The 17,157-nt window shown below is 43.5% G+C and overlaps 1 protein-coding gene across 1 annotated transcript in view; it reads left to right on the top strand.

Moving 5' to 3' along the window:
- Positions 1–14,502, top strand: part of CFTR (CF transmembrane conductance regulator) — an 81,129-nt gene extending 66,627 nt beyond the window's left edge. The window contains exons 23-27 of the mRNA XM_049813560.1: positions 72–227; positions 8,243–8,332; positions 11,403–11,575; positions 11,931–12,036; positions 14,296–14,502. Coding sequence (XP_049669517.1) covers positions 72–227; positions 8,243–8,332; positions 11,403–11,575; positions 11,931–12,036; positions 14,296–14,502 — 732 coding nt within the window. The remainder of the gene's footprint in view (positions 1–71; positions 228–8,242; positions 8,333–11,402; positions 11,576–11,930; positions 12,037–14,295) is intronic.
- Positions 14,503–17,157: the final 2,655 nt, after the last annotated feature.

Raw genomic sequence — 17,157 nt, 5'->3', positions numbered from 1 at the left:
GTGTTTCTGCCTTGGTCTGTGGTTAATATGTGAGCAGTATTAAATGTTTGCTTTTATGATTTGCATTGCAGGTGGGCCTTTTGGGAAGAACTGGTTCAGGAAAAAGCACTTTACTTTTCGCGTTTTTAAGACTGCTGGATACAGAAGGGGATATCCAGATTGATGGAGTCTCCTGGAACACTGTCAGTGTGCAGCAATGGAGAAAGGCATTTGGAGTGATTCCTCAGGTAATGAGATTATTGTATATTTGTGTGCCTTTATTTTCATTGGTTCTATATCCATACACACATAGTTACCTTCAAGCTGGAAGTTAGTTGTTTTATGCTGAGAAACAAAACCAAAATGCAAAGATATTGTGTAAAGGGGAGTGGGATGAATGGACGGATGCAATGATTCACAGCAAACTCCACTTTTTGAGGGTTTCTATGCTATTTGCACAAGAACTCTTCTAGAAATGGGAAGGTACAGCACACTCAAACAGAAACTTTTGTAGTCTGCTTATCCCTGCACCTCTGAAAAAGTTTGTATGTTGATTCAAAGTAAGATAGTGCCACCTGAAGAAAAAAAGACAATCAGTGGTGTTCTCAGCTACTGTTTTCTAAAGCCCTACATCACATATAGTTAACATGTGGATACTATACCTGACAGGCCGGTAGCAGAATTACTGCTTTTCTCATATTCTACTAGACCATTAGCTGATGCCCAACTTGGACTCATCCCTTTTTTTAACTGTGACCTCTCACTACCATGTCATGATGCATGTGTAAGGGAGCACTTCATGTTATTTATGCTTGCAGCAGTCCTGGCATATGGGAAGTAATACCATTTCAGAGATGAAAAAGGAAGCAGCTCCTCACATGGATTTAGGCACCCTAATACTCTCAAATAACTGGAACAAGAAAAGTAGTCTAAGGACGAGTAAACAATTAAACCTAGGGCTTCTGAGTCCCTTGTCAATGTCCCTGCTACTGGACCAGAGTCCTATATTAGTTACAGCTCTGCATTGTCTGTCTCAAAAATGAACATTATTGGCTGCATGCTGTAGCACTAAAAAGTCATTGCTCACTGTAAAGGTAGGAATGAACTGCAAAATTTTAATGCCATGGTTTGTGGTTTTGTTGTTGAAAGCTGTCAGTCCTTTCCAACAACACTGATACAGGAGTAACACTTAATGGGCTTCTCTTTTGAAAGCTATACACTGGATAGTTCTTCAGCTCCTAATCATACACAGTCTTTTCCATCACAATGTTCGTTCCTTTGGAAATCTTGTGAGTGTTGCAGATTAATTCAAGTAACAGTTGACTATAATCTTACCAATGATTCATTTGTGGTATAGGGAGGCAGAGGGACACCAGCTGCAGAACAGCCTGCCACACTGTTAGGGGACGTGCAGTCTGTCTCGCCTTTTTCCATCCTTGAAGGGTAGCTACTAGCCCCAGAGACTGATAAGTATGAGTTGTTCTTGGTCACTCTGGTTGGCCCACTCCTTGACAGGCCCAAAAGGAGTGGGCCAACCAGGATGACCAAGGATCTACTTTTGACTGTCAGCTGTCAAACCCTTATTGTGCCATTTCCCCCATCCCCACTGTAAAGGAGTTGCCACCTGCTTTCTGTGCATATTGGTTCGTTCCTAGGTAGTCTACTCTCTCAGGAAGGTGGTTACTGTCTTAGAAAGCTGGTGAGCTGCAGTGAACATATGTGTGGTATAAACCTGTTGTACACTGAATACATGAGGCACTTTAAAATAGTTGGAGAGGCTCTGGGACAGCCAGCCAATTTAACTAAAAAATACACTGTCAGGTTTACATTTTCAAAATAGTGTTTTTCTTTTCCATAGCCATCAGAGCAGAGCAGAGGTCTGTCTTCACTTTCACCCTCTGCTGTGTATGTAGGCTAAATTCTGCTTTCTACCACAATACAACAAACCAAACTTATTGTAGTGAAGTCCCTAATATGACTGTCATTCAGTCCCTATAGTCAGTGCTGAACTACTTCAGTGTCATGGAGGTGGGATTTAACTCTGACCGAGGTGTTCCTAATGGCACTGTTTTGGCTTTGGTAGCTTTTAGATGCTGAAATGCTCATGCTGGAAACTCAATAGCTTTGATTTTGCAAACACAAGAGGGACTCAAAATCTAATTTTTCTACTTAATCATCAGTTTTTTAGCTGTGATAGCTTCCCTTTCAAAAATGTTATCCCACAGTAGCACAAGTGGCATTTCTTTAAAGTAGGCATGCAAAGAAGGCACAACTCTTGCCTCCCTGTGCATTTCCACAGTCATGCTCTGAAATTTCCTCAAAGGCAGCAATTTTTTAGCACTTTGACCTTGCCAGAACAGACCCTTTTTCACTGCCAAGTTACACCCTCAACAAAACGAACCAAGAAGAGTGGTGGTGAGTCCACTGGTTGGATTTGTTTCTTGCCTGAGCTCTACCAACAGCCTGGTTGGTCACACACTGCCCGCTGAGCTGAAGCTTGCTCAGCAAGCTGCCCTTTGACAGCTGACCTGTTATCACCCTTTCTGTCCTCTCTTCAACATTTTCACATCTAGCTATTCCTGTAAACTTTTATGTCTTATTATTGCTGGTTCAGTACTGCAGCATGATTGTTGCTTGCAAGGATGAAAAAAAGTCACCCCTTCAGATTGAGGCAGCTGTGCAGTGAACTGCAAATGCAGCTGCGTCCATTTAATTTGGAGGACAGGTATATTATACAGCTGTCCTCCAAAGGATGGCTGTATAGGATGAAGGATGCTTTTACCAGTATAAGCTATGTCTCCATTGCAGAATTTTCCTATACAGCCAACTATAACTTTCTGTATTGGAAGGGTCTTCCCTGTCTCTCCCATAGTCATCCTTTTGCTCTCAGCCCTTTCTTCCCTTGGGATGTGGTTGCCCAGCAGGGTTTGTTCTTTCCATCTCCAGCTGTCCTTGGGAATGCATGGACTGAGGAGAAAACTGAATGTTTGGTAGCAAGTAGCCTCGTTGTCCCAGTGAAAGATACAGTTAATAATTCTCATAGCTGAGTACTCACTATAGAGTCATTAACGGTATAGAAAACATTGTTCTGCAGCCATCAGCAAAACGCAAGAGACATTTATTACACGAGCAGTGTAACTTGCCCTTCTGCTGGTGAGGTGTATTGTTAGTTCATTGTTAAAATTACACATTTAGTTCAGTTTGGAAGTCCCTGATATATGGATCAATGCCAAAAAATCCCAGCCCTCCATTCTCTGGAAGGTCACAAGTGTTGCCAGCCTGTCTGTGTGCTTCAGCTCGCAGGTCCTGTCCCAAAGCCTTGCCAAAGAACTGCACATTATGCCTCAAAAGTTCCTGCATTCAGAACAAAATGAAGTTTTCACCAGCACTTTCCCAGCAAAGAAGAGAAATTGCATATGCCACCCTGCCTTTCCCGGCAGAACAAAGGGAGCTTTTTGTTCTTTGCTGTTCACCTACAGCTTCAGAATGGGGAAAAAAAAAAGTTGCCTTTTCTTTCCTGGGAGTCTGGCCTACAGCAACACCTGGATATTTGCTGTCTCCAGGAGAGGCTTCGCTAACAAAAAGAGAACGGAGCTGTACCTGAGGCGTACTTCCTTGTGAAAACTTTCCAACACTCTCCTTTTCTTCCCTATCCCTAAATTTCCCAATTTAGAAGAAAAGAAGTGCTTTTCCTCTGTGGGAACCTCATTGATGAGCGCCTGCATAGCACACAGAGCGTCCTAACACACTGCTATCTGCTCCATGCAGGCAATGCTGGAATGGCCTGCAGGGTCGTCAGGGATCACGCTGAGCCAGAGCAAAGGCAAAAACTTGTCTCTTTCAGCATCTCGAATCCAGCTGTCAGCACATTGCAGTGGCATGAAGAGGTATACCATATAAAACGCTTCCTGGAGCACCCACAAGGAAGTTCCTTCCTGTAGCTCCTCACACGCCTGCGCTGCTGAAGCACAGCCTGACCACAGCGCTGCTCATACAGGGTGTTTGTCCTTCTCATGCAAAGCAATTACTCCAGCGATAACAGGCTGTTTGAAGTATGATCGCAGCCCGTCATCCCTTCTTTTTGGGCAGTCCTTTCCTATGCTTCTTCTGCAAGAGTTTCCCCACCACATTGCCGGGGCAAGGACATCCAGCTGCATCTGGCTTCAACACACTGCATACAGGTTGCCGTGCAGATTGCATCCTGAAATATTTAATGGAGTCAAATTGAGAAAATGCCTTCAGAAATTTGGCTTTGAATGGAGAACAGGAGACCTGCAGCCAATTTTCCATTAAAATAAATGAGGAGAAACCTGAGACACATAAGGTGCTGCTAGCTCAAAGGAAGGGGATCACTTCTGGTGTCTTCTTGAGTGTTATTACACTGCATCCTGGCGGATCTAACACCGTTTTCTGTGTGTAAATACTCCATATAGAGTTAAAATCAAGTTTAGCATGGAGAAAAAGATTACTACAGTTCCTGGGACTGCCAGCTGACAAGAAAAAAATCAAATCACTTTTGCTCCTTTATCTTACTTAAGAAGTGAAATTTCACAACTTCTATCTTTGTAGTTCCAATTTTTCAGTAGTTATCTCACTTCATATCTGTCTGTCTCTCTGCCTGTCTGTCTCCAGCACTGTTTCATCGTTTCTCATACCCTTCGGGGCTGTTCAGTTTCGGAGGTTGCGGAGGTGGCTGTTCTGCAGAGTGCTGGGGCACTCTTGCACGGTGCTGCCTGCGGGGCAGCCGCCGCTCCCCACAGGTGGTCCCGCAGAGGCTGGTTCGGGCAGGGCATCGAGACGAGGCAGCATCACCATACCGGGGAGTATCTGCTACACCAGTCCCATGCACAGAGCACCTGGAGACATTATTTAAAAACCCCACATGCTCATTTCGGGCAGTATATAGGTTGCTTTCTGCGTCATGGGTTCAGCATTGCCAGGAGCACAGCACTTGCATTTACCAGTAGCCTCTATGGGAGGCAAAGGTTTTAGCATCTTCAGAGGAGAACGTTACAGAACTGGTCCCCAAAAACTTGCAGAAGGTGTTCATTGCTCCTGTGCACTTATTCTTGTCTGTAAATATGTTAATGTCAGTGTCAAGTCCCTAAATGACACTTATGAAAACAAAACCTCTAACTCTGCACCTAATACTAAAGCATTCACATAGTAATTTGATGTTCTTTCATGTTGATATTGTTGCCATAATATATACGAAGCGGGGGAGGTTACATGGAGGTCATATTGTTGTTACTGTAACTTCTCTGTGCACAGAGCTGGTGTCTGGTTCCAGCTGATGTTGCATTTGTTCTCCAGCCCTGGGGACTATGGAAACAAGGGTCCATGGGTCTCACTGGGGACCTGCACACAGTTTGTCTTTCGTTGCAACAGCAGCTACTCACAGCAGGGATACTTTCGCTCCTTAGCAGCCTCTTGTCAGCTGATGCTTTACTCTTCTGTATGTGTTTGCTTAGGTACTCAAGGGTCTTGGGTTCTCCACCTAACACTTAAATCACTTAAGAAGCTTATCGCCACAAGCTGGGTGTATCCCAAACCGTAACCAATATGCAGAGGCTCTAGTTGCTGAGAGGGATTAATACCTTTCAATATTTGGGGTGGTCAGAACATAAACATGACCATATTTATATTCCCAAGTGTTTTGCCTGTGAGTGGATGTCAGGTCTGAGGAACTATTTGGTGTATAATCACACCCGTTCTCATCCTGGGTGAATTTGAACAACTGACCGAGAAGGAAAGTGTTCCAGATTTGCTGCCAGTCTCACCAGCCATCCATTCCCCCTTCCAATACTCTCCTTATTTCTACTTCTTCCATATTTATAAATAACACATAAGTTCAGGGGATTCACTTTTGGTTTTTTTCACTTTAGACTTCTAGGTTTTAAAAATTTTGGGGTTTTTTTTTCTGCTTCTTTTTAAGTGGACTCTAAACTGCCCATGTGACTCACATGATATTTACTCAAGTGAACTTTATGTGGTTTCTAATGAGCTGGGAGGAAGGAGATGTTGAAATGGCGAGAGAAGTACCAGAATTCAGGACAATGAAATATTTACCTTGTGGGGAAAAAAAAAAAAAAAGTACTTTTGGGATTAGTTTGCTTTTAGTGCCCTGGTTCTTGAAAGCACAGTTATTAGGAATAACAGCAGTTTCTGAAGAAACTAGTTCCCTTTATTTCTCTGCCTGCTGCACTTCAGCAGGAATGTTATTCAGCCCTATCTTCTTTAAAACTGGTTTGTTCGGTTAACTATTCTTGACCACTGAGAAATGAAAATACCTATTCCATTAGTTAAATGTATGGCACTCAAAGTGTGAACAAACCCACGTCTGACACTGTTTCCGCAGCATTATTATTTCTACCGCACCCACTGCTTGGAAGAATCTAATCCTGCTGCAAATACATTGCCCTGCTCAGGCCACTGGACCAGTGCAGGGCATGGGAAAAGGGCTGCGCTCACCAAAGCATTCACTGTTGTTAACAATCATGATTATAAAAGAGTCTACTCTTTCCCCTAGTCTCTACCCAAAGCTCTTCAATGACTTATAGCTGTGTGCGCTGCTGCCTCTGCTGCAACTCGGTCAGTGCGTTGCTGGCAGTGTGGTGAAGGTATCACCATGCTTAAATCCAGCCCGCTGACTGCAGGGCACCATGGTGCAGCTGCTTTTCTCCTCTGATCTCTTCAGTCAGGTACTTCTTTCTCTCTTACACCAAATAAATTATTGGTAATGGCCTACATATCTTAATTAAGCAAATTAATTAATGTAACTTATTTTCCTCTGTCACATTTAAGCTTTTAATTAATCATAATTAAATGATTAATGTAAATGTGTGTATAAATCACTTTGAAATCTGATAAAAGAATGCCAAGTTCCCAGGTTAGGGCAGATGGAAATTGTGGTAGACTGGCCAAACTCTGAGAAAGCACTTGCTAAGTATATTGTCTCAGCCATTTTCTGCTGGTACAGCTAGTCCTTCACCGCTTTCGGTAGCATTTGACTACCAAGACTCCAATAAATTATGTGGCTGTGAATCACTGGCATTTCAACACATTTTTCTCTAAATAAATATTTTCTTTAGGAAGACAATAGAGAAGAAAATAATTGTCTCAAATCTTTCCTCTTGGTATTTGTTCCATATGTACAAGGAAAGAGTAAGCAAATAGTAATATTTCTCAACAAGGCACGCACTTACATTCTTTGTGAGCAAGTTCTCCCTGCTACAAGCAGCAGGTGTACCTCACAGCATAGAAAGCAACAGCTTGGTTTTATCTCACAAGAAATATTGTGCAACCTCAGTGTCCCTTGAAGAACCTCATTTCCACCAGAATCTGACACACCCACCCCATGTAAAAAGAGATTAAACAAATATTTAATTTTGTCTTGAGTCATTGCTTTTAGAGGTACAAAACGTGTATCTAAGGGATGTTCGCTTAAATCTGCTTGCCTAAACTGATGAGAAAAGCAGAGCTGAGTAGTAAACTTCAGTGCAAGAAGGATGTGCTGTCAGTGCCGGGAAATGTGCATCCTCTTCATCTTGTGTGATGGAAGGGAGGTGCGGGACAGAGCAGGGAGAAAGCACGGGCCGTAGCATCCATCAGGGAAGCCTCATGTGAGAGCAGGTTGTTGCTGCTACAGTCGTGAATCAGGTCATGCTGTGTCACATCTCAGTGATGTGACAGTGAGAGAGAGAGAGAGAAAAATACCCCACCTCTTTTGAGGTAGGACGGGGACATGGTGAAATGTCAGGTAACGGAATGATGCTAATATATATTTGGCTACAATTGATTAGAAAAAGAAAAATTCATTGATGAAAACCAACTTAGGACACTGTTCCTGAATACCGACAATCCAGGAGGTTTTTTTTGTCTCAAAACAAAATTGTGGGAACACATGCTATTGGTCAGTGATTTTTTTTGTTGAGTATGTTTCACATAATAAAGAATCAAAAATTGTTTTTGAAAGGCTTATTCTGAAATGGAAATACAGGGAATCTTTTATCCTGAAGACTGCTGAAATGTGATTTTTACTGTTTTTTGGACAAATTTGGGTAAGTTTTTAATAAGACAGTTGCCAAAAACTGAACATAAGGATTTTTAAAATCAGTTTTTTTGGAACAATGTTTTCCAAAATTTTTAATAACCTTCAATAAGCTCTATCTGGTAATGGCAGCAGGTCATTCTTTCTCTGTATGCTTTACACAATGTTTCAGGGTATCTATCTACCTGTGTCTGTGTATCTTTTTTCTCATAGAAAGTGTTCATATTTTCTGGAACTTTTCGGATGAATTTGGATCCTTATGGGCAGTGGAATGATGAAGAAATATGGAAAGTTGCAGAGGAGGTAAAACTGTTCAGTGGTATTTGTATCCCTCTGGTGAAGTGGTTACAGCAGAGTGCAGTGTCGGTCAAATGATTGTCATATGTTACATTTATACAGTGTCGTAGAAAAAAAAAGTGCTGAGGAAAGATAATGCTATGCTATAAACCATGTTTCCTTATTACCTAATAAAAAGGAGCCTTTGTCAGAGATTAAAAAAAAAAAAAAACAAAAACAAAACCATAAACTTCCATACAGCACAGTCTGGGTTCCACATGTAGTGATTTAGCGTAGGTGAGGTTTTATGTTTGGCTCTGCTGGGTGATCCTGAGAGAAAAAAAAAGTGGAGGAAGCTGATACAGCAAATGTCCTGTAATCTTTTCTCATTTTAATGCTTTGGCAAATATATGAAATCTCTGCAAGGCATTTTTCTACCAAAATGAGTAAAAATTACTAGTAAACATTTTGGAAGCCAGAGGAAAAAAAACAAATGTATGTGGCCTGTCCTAGAAATAAGACTGGTGTTATTGCAGTAAGAAATATTTATATTCAGCTTAGAAAAATATTTCATCAAAGTATTTTCCAGTTACTGCAATTTTCAGACCAACATAAAGCCAGCTGAGAAGGAGCACTCTGACACCGCATCCAGGCTTATGTACTGCTTGTGTCACAGGCAGCTGCCTCTTCCATGGAAAATAAGAATCACAGAATATTAGATTTTATGAACCCCAAGGTTTTTCTTCTAATTTTATGGTGAGGTTTTAGCAACTTCTTTTTTTTTTCAAGATTAGGGGCCAGATTTTTACAGTTCTGTTTCCATGTTGAGCTGAACCCCATGCATTACGGTTGTCAGATGCCACCTATTGGCTCTGACAGTGCTTAATACGTTGCACAGGTGTATGTAATGCCTGGGGAAAAGGCAGGTGGGAGTTATAGGAGAAAAATAGCTGCAGCCTAGAAAGGACATTTCTCTTTCCAAGGTAGGGGTGATCTAATTAATACAGACTGGCTAATGAATTAGTGTCATTTTCCTTGCTCATAGAAAGTCTCAAGTATCAGAAAGTGCTTACCAGTGTGGGACTTAATCCAAAAGCTTCCTCCTTTCCCATCCAGGAGGTTAACTCTGTCTGTGCTCTCTCTCTTTTGGGTTTATCTAGTCTATGAGTTTCTGTTACTGTCAAATAAAAGCATCATGACATTTTTGGTTAAATGATGTGACAGGAGCTTTTCAGCCGGTCCTAGCAGAGGCAACAGGGTGCTCAGCGCTGTGCTTCTCTGAGGCTGGGGAGAAAATGGAGTGTAGATTAACATCCCCTTTCTTGAAAAGACAAGCTCTACTTTTGTTTTTGAAGTTTGTTTTCACTGTGTATGTGAATCAAGCCTGTGATTTTAAAGAGCTAAACCTCATTTGCAATGGTATGAAAAAAATTTATTTTGAAGTGTTTATCATTAAGGACTTTGGGAAATCCATATGCGATACAGAGTTTTTCATTGCACAGGTGAGAGAGCAAAGCAAATAGAAAAGAAAAAAGAGCTGTAATACTTTTTAGTAGAAGAGATTGGATTGTTTACAAAGCTGGTGCTCTTGAAATCTGGCTTGTTAGTGACAGTGAGTGAGTAACTCTGGGAGCATGGCACAGAAAGAAAGAAGTTAGCTGTCACCTTATCCCTGACCCACGTTGGCTGCTGAGGATTTGGAGGATCCTGCTGACATCAGCATCAGTTTTTGATGCTCTTCGCAATCAGCTGCAGAGAGCAAGGCATTGTCTGAACACATCATTGTTTAACTTTTTAATGCCCCCATATTTCAGCATCTGAATCTGTCAGACTCGAGTCAAGTTTTTATGCTAAGTTTTACTCTTGCTGTCAGCTGTCGGGACCCTACGGGTACATGGAGAGACCTTGTGCAGTTTTAAGAAGAAAGCACCTTTTCCAGCCATTAGTTGCAAAATTTCTTTAAAGGACATGATGTGTGTTCAAAAGAGGAGTGAGGAACAAAGCAGTGGCCTTAATTTTCTTATAAATAAAACCACGAACTCTTCAGAAACTCAACACACGTACCCACACCCCCCAATTTAATATGGTTTCCATGTAAAATGGAAACACAAAATGGAGGAATTCCAATTTTTTTTTCCCCTGGAATGAAAATAAATTGCAGATCAGTAATACTTCAAAAATCCAAGGGGGCTCTTCATAAAGCACTCAGGTTGCATCACATTTTTATAACATCTTTTGGAGCAACGCAACTCGCATGTGTTTCCTAGTTCTCATATTTTACAAAAATTTTTCTGTAAACGCTGCTGATTAGGCCAAGGAGCACAGTCAGTTTGGACCTGTGGAAGATGCAAAACTTTGCTTTGAGGTGTACAAAATGCATCTGCCAATGAGAGCAAAAAGGAGCACTGGAAGAAATGGAGGACATCTCCTGGGCTGGATGCTGGTTTCTGGTCCAAGTGAAGCAGCTCCACTTGGCACGGTCACCCTTGTAAATAAGTTGTCAGCAGTGCCAGAGGGAAGCCCATGGTGCCATCAGTAAGAACAAAGCGCACAAGACCTTTGGGGCAGCAAAAGGAGCAGATGGAAAAGCTCTCAGAGCCACAGAGGCAACGGTCGTGGTGACCTGGGTTGTTTCTTCTGTTGTTGTAATGTAGCACGTGAATTTTGGTCGTTTCTTTTTACCCTCCTAGTAACTAAAGAGGCCTGGTTTCCTTTCAAAAATCACTTTCCTTAACATTTCCAATGACGTACATCGCTGCTGGATAAAAAGTTTGAAATATATTGCTTTCTCTAGCCTGCTAACTCAGAGTGTTTTGGTCAAAATGCAGAAACTCATTGTATACGACAAACAAATGAAGCATTAACTCTCAGCTTCCTAACAGAAATCCTAGCATATTGTAAGAGTCAACAGTGCTTTTCACATCATCCAGCTACTAGCTTGTAGTCTTTGTAGGACAGATTCTCTTTTTCATCAATTTATGTTTTCTCTTTGCTGTCAGAAATGAAAGGCAAAGAAATTAAAGGCATTGGTTGTTGTACCCACAGTCAGCAGTAACTGTATCTCACTGATTTCTCCTGTCCTTTTTCTTTCTGGCAGGTTGGGCTGAAGTCTGTAATCGAGCAATTTCCAGGCCAGCTTGATTTCATTCTTGTGGATGGAGGCTGTGTCCTCAGTCACGGCCACAAACAGCTGATGTGCCTTGCCCGGTCAGTTCTCAGCAAAGCTAAAATCTTGCTGCTTGATGAACCAAGCGCTCACCTGGACCCTGTGTACGTTTTGATAATTTCTTCTGTCTCCTAATATGAAATAAGAAAATCAGTGAGGCAGCTCCACTGAAAGAAACCTTCTGTAACTCATCTGGTCTGTTACTAAACCTGATTTCAGTAATGTATGTTAGTAATTCTGCATGGCGGATCAGGGGAGCCCAGTTACCACCTTAGCTTTATGGCTGATAGGCACTTTCACAGCAGAAATGCAGCATGCTGAGACACTGCAGAGTGTTGGTGTCCGTGCACATGAGCTTTTTACAACACACAACTAGACTATTAAATACCATCAATAAAGTTATGAGCTGTGCTGACATGTACATTGCAGTCTAAACGCTGATGCTTGTTTGCCTTTCAGAACTTCCCAAGTGATCAGGAAGACTCTGAAGCATGCGTTTGCCAACTGCACAGTGATACTCTCCGAACACAGGCTGGAGGCGATGCTGGAGTGCCAGCGATTTTTGGTGAGCATTTCTCATAGTCTCACGTACTGTTGTTTCTTTACATTTGATGAGTGTGCAAAACACACCAGGCAGAATTGATGAAGTTTGCTGGATTGATGGGGGTCATTCAGGGCATTGAGTAACCCAGTCACCTGCAGAAGAGCAGCAGTCTCTTGCTTGCTCTTGCACATGATTTATCATAGACACCTGTGTTCAGATGAGCTGGGTCACTTTATGGAAGAGCTGGATTCCTTCTTTCAACCAGAAGGACAGTTGTGTAGGTTACCCAGCTGCTGATCCAGGTGCCTTATATTGCCGATTGGCTCAGGAGCTCCAGAAAAATCCCAGCATCTCACAGAGGTTCACCATTGCTAATGCAGAAACAGCTGCACTTGCTCTTGAGCAATGGAAGGCTCCATGGGGCAAAGGGGTTTCCTGAGAAAACATCTGATGGTCAGAATTGCAGATTTCTTTCATGAAGCCGCTTGAATATTCCTTTCTCATTTAATCAAGGTGACAAAATATTGAAGTCCTGGGCTATGTCCTTTGTTATATAAAAATGGTTAGTAAAGGAAATAAAAGGCAAGTTATGTAATTGTTGTTAAAAATGAGGTTCCTTCCTCTGTATTTTCTTGATTGTTCCATAAGAGAGGACCTTCATTTTATTAGCAGAGTGAAACATCATTTTCCATGTGTATTTGCTTGGGTGTATTAGCACAGCAGGAGGAATACAGTCTGAAGCTGAAGCAGGCTAGTCAATAGGCAGGTTGTACGTCCTTCTGGATGTGCTGCTCCTGGACGTGTCCTGGACTTATGGTCACAACAACCCCATGCAGCGCTACAGGCTTGGGGAAGAGTGGCTGGAAAGCTGCCTGGTGGAAAAAGACCTGGGTGTGCTGGTTGACAGCCGGCTGAATATGAGCCGGCAGTGTGCCCAGGTGGCCAAGAAGGCCAACGGCATCCTGGCCTGCATCAGAAATAGTGTGGCCAGCAGGAGCAGGGAGGTGATCGTCCCCCTGTACTGGGCACTGGTGAGGCCGCACCTCGAGTACTGTGTTCAGTTTTGGGCCCCTTGCTACAAGACAGACATTGAGTTGCTGGAGCGCGTCCAGAGAAGGGCAACGAAGCTGGTGAAGGGTCTGGAGCACAAGTCTTGTGAGGAGCAGCTGAGGGAGCTGGGGTTGTTTGGCGTGGAGAAAAGGAGGCCGAGAGGAGACCTTATCACTCTCTACAGCTACCTGAAAGGAGGTTGTAGTGAGGTGGGTGCTGGTCTCTTCTGTCAGGTGGCTGGAGATAGGACGACAGGAAATGGCCTCAAGTTGTGGCAGGGGAGGTTTAGGTTGGATACTAGGAAAAATTTCTTTACTGAAAGGGTTGTCAGGCATTGGAACAAGCTGCCCAGGGAAGTGGTGGAATCACCATCCCTGGAGGTATTAAAAAAGCGTGTAGGCAAGGCACTTCAGAACATGGTTTAGTGGGCATGGATGATGGTTGAACTTGATGATCTTAAAGGTCTTTTCCAACCTAAATGATTCTATGATTCTATGACTTCAGCCTTGACCTCAGCGCTGCACTTGGCTGTGTCCGCAGAGCCCTGGTGGGCAGGTAGCCTCTGCCTGGAGTAGGTTTCCCACCCTCTGAACAACATTTTAGCAACAGAGCTGCTAAAAGCTCTTTCCCGTCAGGCCTGTGCCCTCACCCAAGATGTGCTGGCATTGCAGTACCAGCAGAGGAGCCTGATTTTTCCCCATCTGCTGCCTGACAGGGGAGGCTGGCACAGCAGTACAGGGCAAACCTGTTGTCTCCTTCAAACACAGGCCAGCAGCGCTTCCTTGTTTGGCAAGAAGAAAGCAAAGAAGGCCTGGCACCTTGCTGGCAGCCTTCTCCCTCTGCTTGCAATATAACTCTATTTTCTGCAGTTAATGCTTTCTTAACCAGGCAGCTTAGCAATGCTGGGGGAATGCCACAGTACCTGGAGGCTTCAACAAACGATCTCAGAGGTCAAAATCAAGTCGCAAGGAGAAACCACAAGCCCAACGGCACTTTGTAATTTGAGCAATAGGCACCTTTTCCACACGTTAAAATTTTAATGTCTGTTTTTATGGTTGTAATTAGAAATTGCAAACTATAAATTAGAAATTGCAATTGCAAATTTGGCTTTTCTTGTTAGAAGAAGGTGTCTGTTATGTCTTCAGGTCTTTTCCCTGCTCCATTAGTTATGTTAGCTGAATTCTGTCAGCACCGCCACTGCCCATCTAATGGAGTGATATGGTTCTTCAGGTAATCGAGGACAATAAATTGCGGCAGTATGAATCCATTCAGAAGCTGCTGAACGAAAAGAGCTCCTTCAGGCAAGCCATCAGCCATGCCGATCGCCTTAAGATACTCCCAGTACACCACAGAAACTCCAGCAAACGCAAACCTCGACCCAAAATCACTGCCTTGCAGGAGGAGACGGAGGAAGAAGTGCAGGAGACGAGGCTGTGAGACGTGGTGTGGGCACCCTTTTTGTGGAGTGAGTCGTCAGCAGTGCCCCAAGATGAGAGGACCAGCACTTCTGAACCTGTGGGAGCCGTGCACAAATTGAACCTTGCAGGAGGTGTTCACTGAAGTGACTACATGTGCATTTGGGAATTACTTCCCTTCTATGGTTAATTGTGTGCAAGTTAGTACATTCTTTGACATTTTGCCACTTCTAATGGTAAAACCAGACTTCCTTTGAAAAGCTGCTCTAATTCGGTACAGACGAAATGGCAAGCAGAAGTAACCTGCCTAGCCCAACATAATCGTTTGAGAAAACTTTTAGAAATGTTCTTGCTGGGGTGAGAGGTCCAGACAGCAGGAAGAGTGTGAGAAAGATAATCAAACCTGGGTGGAAAATAGAAAAATCAGAATGTAAAAAGCTTCTTTGGATTCACTTCCTGCAAATGAATTAAGGGACAATATCAGCAAGGCGCACAGAAAACTTCCTCCTCTTTGTTTTCCATGCAGCAACGGTAATTTTAAGTTAGCAGAAAAGGCCAAATGCCCTTTCATAACAGCACACCACTCTGTGTGCGTAGGTGAGGATGAATGAAGAGAGGATATTGACTTGCAAGCCAGTCAACATCTGTCATGTCTCCGCGATTAAGGGAGAACTGGTATTTCCTCTTAAAGCCTAGGAGCCTGTCAACCCGACCCTGCACACACTCGCAGCGGGATGAGTGCAGGCTGACATCAGTATCTAGTGAAAGGCAGGACTCTTGGCAGTGGAACTCTAATAGTCTGCATAGGTCTGGCACTTTTACATGCTTTTTACTCTGGCCTAAAAAAAAAAAAAAAAAAAGAAAAAAAACACGAAGAAACCTCTCTAAAGTCGACTTTAATAATGAAGTTAATTTTTATACTCTTCTGGTTTGCAGTTTTATGATGAAACTGAACTTTCTCTAGGATATTTTATTTATTTTAATATTGTTGCAAATATTTACTAAGGAAATTATGTATTTTAAGAGTGATTATGTACTACAAAGAAAAATATATTTGTACAAAGAGTTTTATATTTGGATTGTTGGGGTGGTTTGGTTTTTTTTGCTACTTGTCTCTGATGTCACATTATGATAGAGCTGTTAAAAACGAGGGCAGCCCTGTAGTTAGGCCAGGTACTGTCCAATGCTGTCTTTGTGCACTAAAGTATTCTAGTGATACAGACATTTAGATATTTTTTTTTTTCTTTAAATAAAAAAGAAAAAAGAAACTGCCTGTATGACACGTTACAACAACCCCCCGCCCACCGACGGTGCGGATGCCGCAGACCTACCCTGCCACTTCCACTGCAGTGACTGCTGCCCGTCAGAACAGGTGCATCAGTTTTAACAAACCCATCCCCTTCCCTGCACCAACGCTTTGCTAACGCCCAACCTCCCGGGGCTGGGACCAGGACCAGGACCGGGACCGGGTCGGGCGGCACTAGGTGGTGCTGCCGGTTCTTCTCCTGGCGGAGAAACGCCGTGCTGCGGGTAGATGCCGCTGGCTTCCCCACGGGGCCTCCTTTATTCCCGTGGGGCAGTCATTTGGCTCCAAAAAGAGGCTTTTCAAGGCTGCCGGTACCAGCTAGGTACCAGCACCACCACGCAAATGCTTCAGCAGTACAAAGCGGTCACGAATGAGCTTTGTACCTCTCTCACTGCTTCAGCCCGAAAGCTGTGAAGAGCAGCACGTGCAAGTCTGGAAAATAAACTCTTTTAGGCATCTTGTAGCGACAGCAGCTCTGCCCCACCTGTGCCAGGATGCGGCCGGGCCGGGTGCTGTGCGGAGAGCCGCTCTGGGAACGGCCGGGTCAGGCTGCTGAGCCTGCGGGCGCGGGAGCTCGCTCTGGAGCAGCCTTTCACCCTGTCCCACTCTTGGGTTTCCTCTGGCTCTGTCCCACGTATTACATATTTTCTGACCCTGATTACGTATTCCCTCTGCAAATATACTTTTTCTGTCTGTCTTGTTTTAAGCCCTGCCTGGTCCTTCATACTGTACTCTTATTCTCGTCTGTCTTCTAGCGCTTACCTGGATCTCTTTCCTTTCTGTCTGCATGAGCATCTCCTTGCTTTGCCTGATTTTTCTCCATGAAGCGATGCCTCTTGCTCACAGAGGGTTCTGGATCCCCTTGAGTCTCAATTTTGCCATGCCACTGTTTCTCTGCCGCTACGCTCTGCTTGCTTTAGCCCTTATAACAACTGAAACTCAACTGTATATTGAAGAAGCATCGCTTTGAATCCCATCTCCATCCCCCCTACCTCCTCAAATTTTTCACCTCACGCTGTGCATCACTGCCCTTCTCGCTCAGCCAGCTCTCCATTTGTACAAGTTGTTACAGCATACGTGGCCAAGCCTGGCCAGGAGGCCAGGGCTGCTGCGCTGTGGCCAAGCCCAAGGAGGAGTGCCAAAACATCGCTCATTTTCAGGATGTTACTCAGAGTAGGAGACATACCACGCTGGAGAGTTTATTATCTAAATAAACAAGATGATATGGAAAGAGCAGCAGAAAAGAGCCACTGTGTCATCAGAATCCATGCGCACTTCAAAGCTTGCACAATTGGTAGCATTAATTTTTGGGGGGGTGATGGTTAGAGAGAGTTAGGAGAAGGGAAGTTGGACTGAGCAGACAAAGAGACA

The sequence above is a fragment of the Accipiter gentilis genome, chromosome 11, assembly GCF_929443795.1.
Source record: "Accipiter gentilis chromosome 11, bAccGen1.1, whole genome shotgun sequence".
Lineage (NCBI taxonomy): Eukaryota > Metazoa > Chordata > Aves > Accipitriformes > Accipitridae > Astur > Astur gentilis.
The sequence above is the reverse complement of the archived record's forward strand: the minus strand, read 5'-3'. Positions and strand labels throughout refer to the sequence as shown.